Raw genomic sequence first — 13,042 nt, 5'->3', positions numbered from 1 at the left:
TAAAAGCGAGCCCGCATATGGACATAATGCGAGCAGTGTGCCAGCACATGCAGGAGATATTCAAATAGTTCTAATCGTCAAACATGCGCACATCTTCTTGTACAGTGTTTTTCCCTGTTTATTTTCATTAGAAAACATATTCTGAACACCGTTTTATCCTTAGGGTTTATTCGTGGTTTTGATGTTTCATGTCAGTATTAAACTACTATATATATAGAAACAAACAAACGAACAAAAAAACAAGAAGCACATTAAAATGATTTATTCCTACATTTATTGCCCCATATTAATTATACCAAAACGGTAGCCCAATATTCTTAATTTATTGCCCATTCTTTAATTTATTGTTGATTGGATATGAATGTGTCTGCTACCACACACATCCTCTATTCTCGCTTGTCTACCGAGTTACGGTTTTAATTTACTTCGCAACGGTCTCATAACACATTGGAAATACTTTTACACGTTTCCTTTAAGTTAACTTGACATTCAACGATTTGCTTAAAATGTTTTTATTCGCCGACACTTTATTACCCGCGCATACTCGTGTTTTTACGGTAATTTAAAGACAAACTAACACAAAAGGTATGCTCTTATTTGTTCCCGTATAAACTAGTAGTAGTACTTAATATTCGGGACAGCAATATGATTATGGGCTTTTATTAAGACGTAGACCACGCCCCCTCAAAACAAACAAACAAACCAAACACCAGAGTCTCCTGAAAATATTTGGGAACATTGCTGCTGAAAGTCTCAAAGCCCACAGCTGAAAACTGGTAATTTCTCAACCTGGCCTTTATTTTGAAACCAGAAACTTGTCAGGTTAGATGCTTCCTTTGCTGTCATCCTCAGCCAGGGAGAGAGCAGCTTCACGTAATAACCACTGACCGTACACTCTGTATATACTGACAACCAAATGTTTTCTGTCACCAAGGAAGAGGGGCTGACATTTTTATATTCTAGATCTAGATTTTCATTTTGGTTAATTATTTATTAACGAGGATTCAAAGTTTAATGTCCAGCTGTGCACATGTAAAAAAAAAAAAGAAAAAGAAAGAAAGAAAGAAAGAAAGAAAGAAAGAAAGAAAGAGGTCTCAAAGGCAATTTAACTTCTCTTAAGTCACCTATTTCTCGCATGTAAAGTGTTTGTCCTTAACAGTCCGACAGAAATACAGTGCTAATTAAATCTGAAACATCCAGCTTGCAGCCATCAGGACCTGAACAGGAGCAGTTTGCTTCATGCAGTCAGAGCATCGCATCCTTCCATCAGTGCGAGGATTTAATTACTACTACGGTTCCTTCCGCTCTGATTCTGACTGACTGGATTAGCATAGCATCATCATTTCAGATGAGGCACAGCCTTTGTTTACATTGTTCTTGGACAGAGCAGGTGATTACCTATTGATCTTATCTTCTGACCGCGTTGAATCATCATCTTGGGGTTTATGAGTTCAGTTGGTTGAAATGTATGAACAGAAATGAAATGGGAATGTTACACAATCTAATGAATAGTGTATGTGCACTGCTGGTATATTATTAACAGTATTTAATTTATGGTGATGTAAGAACTGCTGCGACACCATATTTACATCAGAGCAGATTAGATTCAGGCGCCAGCTCACGACGTAAGAGGAGATTATACATATTTGAAGAGATTCATGAGTTCTTGAAAGCGTGCCACTGATCACCTGGGAGATGGCTCTTTAAAAAAAGATTGCAGTGGTTCTCGTGGAGCACATGGAGCTTCATTTGAGGGTTACGTTCTTTGTGTGTGTTTTCTGTTTTGTTTGTTTGGTTTCTACGAACTTTTTGGGGGCTTATTGATCTGGTCAAACATGTTCTTGAGGCCGATTTAAGGAGATCCGAACAAAATGAAGAGGAGTTTAAACGTTTTGAATTTTACTAGATTCTATTGTGCTTCGTTTTAGGGATTTGAGTGAGACCAGTCCAGGACCCAGGTGGTTCTTCAGGGGTTTTTGAGAGAGGACCAGTAGTAATGGGGGATTCTTATGGGCTCCAGATGTTCTGGAGTTGTTTAAAGAGGTTCCAGTGCTATAGTTGGTGGAGGTGACGGAGTAGGTTGACAGGAAGAGTTTGGATTCTCGAGGTGTTCCAAGGGTTGAGGAACCCCTTCAGATACCCTTATACAGGTGCTGGCCAGTAAATTAGAATATCATCAAAAAGTTGAATTATTTCAGTAATTCCATTCAAAAGGTGAAACTTGTATACTGTATACTTTCCTTCCACACATAGTGATATATTTCAAGTGTTTATTCATTTTCATTTTTATTATTACAACTGACAGCTAATGAAAACACCAAATTCAGTATCTCAGAAAATTAGAATATTCTGAAAAGGCTCAATATAGAAGACACCTGGTGCCACACTAATCAGCTGATTAACTCAAAACGCCTGCAAAGGCCTTTAAAAGGTTCCTCAGTCTTGTTCTGAAGGCTCCACAATCATGGGGAAGACTTCTGACTTAACAGTTGTCCAAAAGACGACCATTGACACCTTGTACAAGGAGGGCAAGACACAAAAGTTGATTGCTAAAGAAGCTGGCTGTTCGCAGAGCTCTGTGTCCAAGCACATTAACAGACAGGCGAAGGGACGGAAAAAATGTGGTAGAAAAAAGTGTACAAGCTCTAGGGATAACCGCACCCTGCAGAGAATTGTGACGACAAACCCATTCAAAAATGTGGGGGAGATCCACAAAGAGTGGACTGCAGCTGGAGTCAGCGCTTCAAGAACCACCACGAAGAGACGCATGAAAGACATGGGATTCAGCTGTCGCATTCCGTGTGTCAAGCCACTCTTGAACAAGAAACAGCGTAAGAAGCGTCTCGCCTGGGCCAAGGACTGGACTGCTGCTGAGTGGTCCAAAGTTATGTTTTCTGATGAAAGCAAATTTTGCATTTCCTTTGGAAATCAAGGACCCAGAGTCTGGAGGAAGAGCGGAGAAGCACAGAATCCACGTTGCATGAGGTCCAGTGTAAAGTTTCCACCGTCAGTGATGGTGTGGGGTGCCATGTCATCTGCCGGTGTTGGCCCACTCTGTTTCCTGAGGTCCAAGGTCAATGCAGCTGTCTACCAGGAAGTTTTAGAGCACTTCATGCTTCCTGCTGCTGACCAACTTTATGGAGATGCAGATTTCACTTTTCAACAGGACTTGGCACCTGCACACAGTGCCAAAACCACCAGTACCTGGTTCAAGGACCATGGTATCCCTGTCCTTGATTGGCCAGCAAACTCGCCTGACCTTAACCCCATAGAAAATCTATGGGGTATTGTGAAGCGGAAGATGCAATGCGCTAGACCCAACAATGCAGAGGAGCTGAAGACGACTATCAGAGCAACCTGGGCTCTCATAACACCTGAGCAGTGCCACAGACTGATCGAGTCCATGCCACGCCGCATTAATGCAGTGATTGAGGCAAAAGGAGCCCCGACTAAGTATTGAGTGCTATACATGCGCATGCTTTTCATGTTCATTCTTTTCAGTTGGCCAACATTTCTAAAAAAAACATTTTTTTCATTGGCCTTTTCAGAATATTCTAATTTTCTGAGATACTGAATTTGGTGTTTTCATTAGCTGTCAGTTGTAATAATAAAAATGAAAATGAATAAACACTTGAAATATATCACTATGTGTGGAAGGAAAGTATACAGTATACAAGTTTCACCTTTTGAATGGAATTACTGAAATAATTCAACTTTTTGATGATATTCTAATTTACTGGCCAGCACCTGTAACCATATGGGATCTTCTGGACTCCCATCCTTGGAGATGCAAGTTCAACGCTGAGTGACTCAAAGTGCGATAACAGTTTTCCAGTGGGCCTACAGTGATAATACCAGGGACAACAGAGTCCCATAGTCATCACAGTAATAATACTCTTCAGGGGAGTTTTCTCTCGTAGGGTTTTCTTAGGACTCCTGAGAAGATTCCAATGGTCGTTGATGGTGTCTCAGTGGTTTTAAAGTGGAGGGGATGAAAACTTCTCCAACGAGGGCCCTTGTGTGACCCAATATGCTCCGGTAGCACTTCAGGATGTTTCCCTCTGGTGTACTAAGTGTTTCCTGCTGTACTGGGAGTTCTCAGAAACAGTCCGTAGCCTCTCCTGTCCATTCATACCATTGTTGAGCCTACATCACCCTGGGTATCCGTACGAATCGCTCACGCCTCTCCATTGCAGGCCAGATGCCTACACCATACACTTGTTAAGTCAAATAGCTCATCTGCATGACACGCTAAGTTTCGTGGATTAAATTTATGTCGTGAAAATCAGCTCGGTCTTCACTGTAACGAGTCAGAAAGTGATATATACCGTAGCTGTTTGCACAGATTGGCCACATGACATACACCAAAAAGTGAGTGAGGGGAGAACAGCACTCATTCACGGTTCCGTTCCTTGTGGTCGAGAACAGGGTCCTTGAGGCGGTTCCTGGCACCTTGAGTGGTTAGGCAGTTTCGAGGAAATCCCGCACACGATGTAGGACTGAATTCAATGAAAGGTTCTCACGATCAGCTCCGTTCCCTACTCTACAAACCGCTACGTGATAAATGAAAAATAAGTTCCCACAAAAGCTCGTTCTACCACAGGACACCGTTTTATTTTACCTCTGGGACTGACGGAGGCATTTGGTGCCGACGGTCAGCTGAGTAACAGGATTCTCTGGTCGGGAAGGCGTAAGCTGCAGTTCAGACCACAGCTCTATTTACAGGCTGTATGCCCCATGGCATCATGCTGAACATTGCCACCTCTGCCTGACCTCTTCTCTTATGCAACACGGACTGAGCAGAAATCTCAAGAGATATATAAGATAGAGGCAAAGGGGAAAAAATATCAAAGAAACCATTGACAAGTGAAGGCATCCAGAGCCCTTAAAAGGACAAATGGAAGAGAAGAATGACTTTGACTGATCTGAATCAGTTATGGGGATTTAGATTTTATGGTGATATATGCCCAAAGAACAGGATAGCTGTCTAGGAGTCTTGTTCTCTGATGGTATCTTATCTTGGCTGTGTCTTATCAGTCACATTTCTTGGACTTGATTTGGTAAGTTTACGGAGTGTGCTTTATACCTTCATGCATTAATTTTACTGTGCACCATATATGACAAGGTACTGTGGTCTAGTTTGAGATAAATACTATCAGCACAGCAGCAGACAAATATGTTTGCAAGGAGTAGAAGTAGATGGAATTAAAATGCGGACGATGGTGGTGGTCTTTAGAATCAGTAATAGTTACAGTTTGTTACCTGGTTCTAGTGGCTGTTCCAATGCTACCTGAGTAAAATGCTTTTACTGCAGTTACAACACATTTAGACAGAGTGAGTGCTGTTAGACTAAGGTACAGACCTATGACTTTGCCCTGGGCTGAGACACTAACTCAGAAACACAGTAGGTCTCGGTGCACCAGAACATGTCAGAACATGTACCAACACGGTTTCATCTCAACAGGGAGAATACGGCAGCAGTAGTGTGGACGCAAGGCGAGTATAGCGGGATTCTATAAGTCATGTGATATATGTAATGCAGTCAGGGAAGTCTGGGTGGTTTACGTTCAGCTCCACTGGGCAGAATTAGATTTGTGACCGCTTCCCAATTCGACATGTGGGCTGATGCACAAGGTTCGAGAGCAGGCTTTTGTAATTGGCCGAGAGTGTCTTTACCTGGCCGACCTGAGGGGGAGACCGGCCAATCAAAAAGAAGAGAGGGAAAAGCAGACCAGCAGTCAGACTGGTGCAGCTGTGGCGTGATGCTGCAGTACAGCAGTTTGTGTGTGTGTTTCATATTGCACACCTCAAGTCCAAAGGGTCAAACGTTTGTTTGAACACGTCAGAGGGGAAAGACGGATTTCAAATGAAATTCCAAAACACGTAGACCTGATCAATAAACCGGCCGTGGGAAGAACATCAAACACTGGTCAGATTAAAAGGCAACACTCAGGTTAACAAACTTTTGGAATGGTAACACATTTATCTCCTGGTGCAGTGTTTGCTGAAATCATCCACGCAGAGCGCTCAAACCAGGACTCAAGCGGTTTCCTGGAAATTCCTAGACATTCAATTTAAGCAGGAAGCGTCCCACAATGGTCTAAATGCAGTCCAGATTTTTTTGATCCTGACAAACCGTCCCGAGACCTTGATTTGTATATATACACCTTAGGATAGTGCGCTTTCTTTTGTCCACCAAAAGATGATGTAAAGAGGCAGAAGTACACCAATCAGGCAAAACATTATGACCATCTTCCTAATATTGTGTAGGTCTAACATGTGCATTAAAACAGTTGTGACTCATCAGAGAAGGGGCATGTATCTTTGGGTCCTGGCCTTTGGTTCCCATGTGCTGAGGGGAGTTATTCTCCTGTCAATGTTATGCCTAAGAATGGTTACATGAACAAGACCAAGAACCGGCTAAATGACCTCACATAGAATCCTTTTTTGACAATTACTGCACACACCCAACTTGAGAGGCCAATTAAGAAGCATTACATGTCCCACAATAACTAAAGACACTGCTTATACAATATCCTATTACCAGAGTTACGTTAACAACCCTGTCATAAATGCCAGAAGCCACTTAAAGACTCAAGTATTCCAAGGCCGTGTTCAACACACCCTTAAAACCAGTTAATAACGCGTCACCAGTGACAACCGAGAGCTTGAACCCCCAAAAGATTCACAAGGATTAATGTCAAGAACTCTTGCAAAGCCTTTAGGGATTGGATTCCAGCCGCCACCTATGGAGAGGCTGGACTCTCAGAGGGAAAGGGGGGAGGGGGAGACATCCGATCTCCTCTTACCTCTCTGGAGCCTCATGAGCCTTATAAAAACCTGTGAGGAACATTGTAATTCTCCTGAAAGGCTCCCCCGGTAACTTGGAAGTTTCTCCAAAAATCACAACATCAAGCATTTTCTATGAAAAAAAACAACTACCCCTTTATTTCTGTGATTCTGGGAACTCAGGAACGACCTCCTTTTAGGTACATACTGAGCACCTACAAGAATGACGTCGTAAATCATCAAGAATCACTTAAGAATCTGATTTTGAGAACAAACTCAGCACTCAAGTTGAATAAAATAAGAACATCAAACCATTATAACACATACATGTAATTTGACTTACATGCTGACTGTACACTAAACCCTTCAGTCCTAGGACCAAAGTACACACAGTGTCCCTGATATAGGCTCTAATCAGACCTGTTTAGGCAGAAAGACAGTATGCCGGAGGTCAGAAAGGAAAAGCTTTTTGGCAGGTCAAAGGTTATGACAACACAAACTGACAGGGAGCTCTTTGCTCAGGGTAGCTGGGGTTTTAAGTACATCAAGACAAAACCAACAGGGTCATGGTAAAAACTTGGAGAGACGCTGATAAGGCTGATCAAAGGCAAAGCTCCTGTCCCTGAACCCATCGGCAGGACAGTTCAGTGTGCTGTTGTGCTGCCACCTGCAGGACACATAGCAAACCTCTGAATATTTCACCCCCGCCCCAAACTGATGACAGATGAAGTAGGGACCCCCTACCATCTATATGTGTTCTATATTAAACCAGTGCTGTTTATAGATATACATCATTATTATCATTTTGCATTCAATAGTAAGCTATTTAAATAATACACAGGTTAAATTATCTTTTATTTCTATCTGGGCCTCCTGTACAGATTAGGCCCTGCCCCCATCGCTACTGTGCCAATCACAACGCTGCATATTAAATGCTGACTCTGTCAGGTTCCTCTAATGACAAAACATTTAGCTACGTTTAAAGTTAAAACTTTATCTGTCAATTTTACATTATATATATATAATTATTTTCATGACAGTTTTAACTTCAAGTGTATCTACATACTAACATACTAAAATATGTTGGATTCATGTTAATGTGTATTTAAAGATATTTAAATTTGCGAGTGGAAATTTAAAAAAAACGTCTAATCAACCAAAGATTTTGCGCCCCCTAGAGGTCGTGGACCTATGTTTAAACGCTACAGGATGGGGCCAAAGGTATATAATGCTAACCCCTGAAAAATAAAGGAAGTCATCCATGTCAAATTGCAAAATCCTCCTCTGAACTGAGGTGGACTGAGATAAAATACTAAATCTCTAACCCCGAGAAGTTTCACAACTGTTCACGCCCTGAGAACGGAGCCATTGACAAATAATGGGTCATTAGAGAACCATTCATTGGAGCCAGAGGACAGGGCCAAACTGTCTCTCGAAACTACAGGTAAGCATCTAGTCATCAACAAACACCAGTCGAGCAAGTTTCTGACGAGTTACATCCACAGATGTTCCTACTGAAACCTCAACTCCCCACCAGTCTCTTAGAACTCAAGAAAACACTTGGACGAGCGGTGAAACGTCTTCAAAAAAAGTGGCCTGTGGCCTTTCCTGAATGCTTTGGATATACAGTTTTAGTCTCATAGGTTTCTGGAGCAATTTCCCCACCCTCCATGTTTAGTCACTTTTCCAGTGTGACCACATTACATTCTCAATATGCTCTTGGAATCAGTACGTAGTTTGGTATTAGGAAACAGTTATTGTTTGGGTGTGTGGTGTAAGTAATGGAAATCATAATGTTGTATCATGAATGTGCACCGACAAGTATTTTGTGTTTCAGTTCTTAAGCGTTTCCTAGTTCAGTGCAGGAGAACTCAGCTGGTCTGCGGGGAGTTCTGACCTCAACAACATCCACCACACCTCGATGAGCCAGGTCTCATCTCCCAACGTCACTGTCAGTGTTGACCTCACTAATGTTCTCGAAGTAAATCCCTGCAGCTACGTTCAAACGCCTGGCGCGAAGCCTGAAATCACAACGTGGAGGTTGTTAGAGACGTATAGCCAATTTACCATCACAATTTTATTATGTGACTTTGTACAATAAAAACAAGACATCGCAAAACAGAGCTGCAGCACAACCAGTGTTAAACGTGACGTAAAGAAAGCCAGCCTGGGAGGGCGATCCAGTTTCCTGTCGTCTGACTGGAGCGTCTCAGCTCCAGCTTTCCCGTCCACCGACATCTAACACAGGCCTCTCCGCATCCTGCTCCTCGAAAGATTCTACTCCGTTGGAGAACATTTTGACACCGAAATCTGCACAGGAAGCTCAACTCGTTGCACGTAGAAGCACCTCGTGAGCAGTTCCTTTCATTTGTTACACTCTTACACTTGAGTGAAGTCAGGAATACATGTTTGGTTCAAGAGCAAGGCTGGAAGACAGCAGCTATAATACTCGAAAACAAAAATGACACAGTTTCTATACCAGGGCCAATACAAAAGAAGAAAAGAAATGAACAACAAGTAAGAAAAATATCACGCGAAGTTGAAGTTAAACACTGCAGCTCGAGGTTAGACAATTTACACTAGAGGAGTAGGAGGTGCCTAATGTCTTGTGAGGAAATTAAATGTGATACCAAAATAAGTGAACCGAGAGATATTCGTATATATATAAAAAAAAGAAAAAAAAAGAAAAACAGTGCCTGAGGTGAGCGTCAGCCTGACGCCATCTACCAAATGTGCAGGAAGTGAAAGGCTGGCCTCTTGGTTTGTTTGTATTTTTTTTTTTTTTTTTTTTGGATTAAAAGGATGCATGACAGAACAGTGCAGCATCAAACATTCCCAAAGTACATCAAGAAAAGGGGGGAAAAATGACTGGACCCTGAACTTCCCCCGACCTTTAATCAAAAGAAGGTTGAGTACCAGTTGTGCTTTCCGTGTGAACATACTTTTAGTGAGCGGTGACCCAAAAATAGTATACCGATGCAAAGATCAGAACAGTACTTTAAGGAGGGGAAATTCAGAGTCCAGGCAGCGCTGCCCCCTGTCTTTGATTTGGTTATTACTCAGTAATATTGTCAGGTGATGGATGTAGTTCATTGACGGATGTTCTGACAATCGAAGCTGGCAGGTTGGCAGAGAATAATACGCTGTAACATTGGGAAGGTCCTCCAGAGTTATTAAAATATCTTCTTCTTTTTGATCTTTTCCAAGGTCCTGAAGAAACAAGAGGAGAGAAAAGAGTCGTCAGGCATCAGTCAGTCTGAACAGGCTCGATGTGTTTTCACGGGATCTTACTCACAGGGGGAAAATATTGTTATTTAAAAAAAGTGGGGCCTTGCAGTAAAATTTCTATTTTATATTACTACACTACTCCAGACAGATCAAAACGTTCTGTTTTTATTCTTCACATTTTGAGTGATTTTGTGGTCAGGTCCCTGTGGAGAAAAGCTTTGCTCGAGGGTGAGCGGCTACTCGTATTTAGACTGGAGCTGAGACACAAACACAGCCCTTTGACTCCGTGGGTCATTACTGGACATCATGCAAGGAGGTGCATTTACTTGGAGGCGTCTAGTTTCTGCTGCTCCAGAATCCTCTGCTCAGCCTCCCAGCCGGCCTTCTCGTCCTCGTACTGACGGCGCTTCTCCTCCAGTTCTCTGTGCTGGGCATCCAAGTTCTTTTTCATCTGCTCGTGACGTCTCTGGAGCTGCGGGGGGGCACGGAAGCACAGTCAGAGGACGGCCGAGGACAAACGAACAAACGAAAACACGCCAGCGAAAACGAAACAAGCGGAACCGCCTCGTTAATTCACCTCGGCCTCAGAGTCCCTAAGCTTCTGGAGCTTCTCTTTGACCTTCATTTCAAACACTTGCTCCATTTCCTGCTCCATCTTCTTCATCTTGGCCACGTGCTCCCGCCGCTCCTCCTCCATCTGAGCGAGAGGACTCCTGGAGACACAAACCAGTGTTCATACAGACAGCACGCGGTGGTAGGAGCCCACACATAAAGGCTGGCACTGCAGAGCGAGTGCAGGGGAAGAGACAGGATCAGGAAAGGAGGAAAGGGCCCGGCATGTCTGGAAGCCCTCCGTGGTGGACGGCTTCCAGAGGGCGCCAGAGCTGGAAGGCAACAGGGGCAAGAGGCATTCCGAGAGAATAAACCCATACCACCTAAACCCCGCTATAGCTGATCATGCGGCCTGTCGTTCAGTTGAAAAATAAAGCTATGCAGCTATATAGCTGAGGTCCAGTGTGTAGCAGGTACCACAATGGCAACTTATAAACACAAAGAACTTCATTACAGCCTGTGTTCGGTTTGTCCATCGTGGTCTACTGTAGAAACACGGCCTCTAGAAAAGCTCAGTCAGAATAGTAAATATTACCCAACATGCCCACATATCAAGCGTTCTAGTTTCGCTGGCCCCAGGTTTAAAGCCATGGTGATTTTCTCCGAGCAGAGCATCCACGCTGACAGCTTTATAGTCGGATAAACAGCAACTAAGTATTGTTTACAACGACATGAGCTTGGCAGAGCCTCAGAGCACTGAACATCACTATAGGCTGATTTTTATAACATTCCTGAATTCCTCCATACCCACACCACACAACATTTTCAGAAAGTTCCCAAGCTCTTTAAATCTAGCTGGTAGATTAATTAGCAGCTGCCGCGCAGGATACAGGCCTGAGTTGCGCCGTAAATTCTTCAGCAGAAATGCATGATGAAAGGAAAGTAACCAAGCCAGATGATTGCATAATATATCTAATCAGCGGCATTTCCTCGTCCCTATTGGTGGAGATCACGCGGGGCTTACGAGCCAGTGGTTCTTAACCCTTCAAAGACCGAAACCAAGAGGTGAAATAAGAGCATTTTTGCATTTTTTAATTACAGGTGAGGAAACTGACTGTAGTCATGTGAGTTTCTGATTGGCCACACTGACAGATGTCCACCTCCCACCAGTCTTCGTGAGACGTGAAGATACTCGGATGAGTTGTGAGACATCTCGAATAAACCCCTTTAAGCCCAGTTACCCTTGTTCCAGTTTGTTTTTTGGATATACCATGACCTGAAAACCGGAACACACATAATCCCTTTAGAGGATAAAATCACCCCCGGGCGCCTGCAGAGCGTTAAGAACCACCGTTATAAGCCACGGCCATATTTGATGACATTACAGTCTCTGCTATCAAATTATTGAAAACATTTGTTCTCACAAATAAATAGATTAAATATCGCAGAGAAAAGGGGAAAAAAACAGCGAATAATGCAGGGGAAATTGGAAATGATCAGAGGAGAGAGGAGTAAAGTCCATTTTTTTTTTTCGTGAAAAGTAGTTGTGATGAAGTAGTGAAGTAACACTTACATGCCTTCAGCCGTGTCAGGTCTAAAAACAAACAAATGCACAGACACTTAGCATGCGGCTGTAAACCATGCATTAGCTTGTGAGAGTGTGCTGAGTGTGACGGCTACAGCCGGTGGATTAGGAGTCAGATGGTGCCTGAGTTAGTGCTGTCGGATTAGACACGACTGATACCGGTGGTCAGTTAGTCGTGGGCTGGAGCTGCCTCGTTTCCGTCAGGAATCGGTCTGCTTAGTGACAGCTTGCCAGCTTTAATCTGAGGGTCCTTTTTCTACAGACTTGGACCCCTCCAGCGTTAGGGTTACACAATAAGTGAGCGGCTCAGTGCGTCCTCACACGACCAGCAACTTTGTTTAACTGTTTATGTGCAATTGAGAATCGAGAAGATGTGCAAACGACACTGATGGGCTTACTTGGTTAGCTGTCCCTTGGTCTTATTGTTGTCCACGCCGTTGTAGGTGACGGCAGCCAGTTTCCTGCTGCGGTAGTTTTCATAGTGAACATTGTTTGTCACATCCTTCAAGTCCTGCATGTGAGTCCTGGAAAACATCAGGAAGGAAGAAGAAGAGGAGTGTCGGTAAATAAGCACGTTCGCTCGGTGAAATCTCTCCAATCTTTCCACCAGCGTCGCATGCAAAGTTAGTTTACTTTAACTGAAACTCGGGAAATTTTCAGTTCGAATAAACACATTTCACACTGCTCTGCAACACACCTCGTTTTAGCCCCTTCAGCACAGCAGCTTAAATACCAAGTGTGCAAAATATTACCACCAACTCTTTAAAGTCCCCTGTACAAATATTTTTTCAACTTTAAGTGTTACAGTATCAGCGTAGTTGGAGGCTGCTTCTGCGTGAGTGACATCCTGTATGACGGAGCTTATTTGAATGTTACAGATCACTGAGA

The 13,042-nt window shown here is 43.2% G+C and overlaps 1 protein-coding gene across 2 annotated transcripts in view; it reads right to left on the bottom strand.

Moving 5' to 3' along the window:
* Positions 1-8,846: 8,846 nt before the first annotated feature.
* The window catches only part of septin7a (septin 7a), a 29,513-nt gene continuing 25,317 nt past the window's right edge, over positions 8,847-13,042 (bottom strand). Inside the window, exons 11-15 of one of the 2 annotated variants that reach the window (XM_047604552.1) lie at positions 12,553-12,678; positions 12,143-12,163; positions 10,595-10,730; positions 10,344-10,489; positions 8,847-9,999 (exon numbers count right to left, since the gene is read on the bottom strand). In XM_047604552.1, the coding sequence (XP_047460508.1) occupies positions 9,963-9,999; positions 10,344-10,489; positions 10,595-10,730; positions 12,143-12,163; positions 12,553-12,678 (466 nt within the window). In that variant the 3' untranslated portion in view covers positions 8,847-9,962. The remainder of the gene's footprint in view (positions 10,000-10,343; positions 10,490-10,594; positions 10,731-12,142; positions 12,164-12,552; positions 12,679-13,042) is intronic. The other variant, XM_047604553.1, reaches the window with a different exon arrangement.

The sequence above is a fragment of the Mugil cephalus genome, chromosome 14 (assembly GCF_022458985.1).
Source record: "Mugil cephalus isolate CIBA_MC_2020 chromosome 14, CIBA_Mcephalus_1.1, whole genome shotgun sequence".
Taxonomy (NCBI): Eukaryota; Metazoa; Chordata; class Actinopteri; order Mugiliformes; family Mugilidae; genus Mugil; species Mugil cephalus.
The sequence above is the reverse complement of the archived record's forward strand: the minus strand, read 5'-3'. Positions and strand labels throughout refer to the sequence as shown.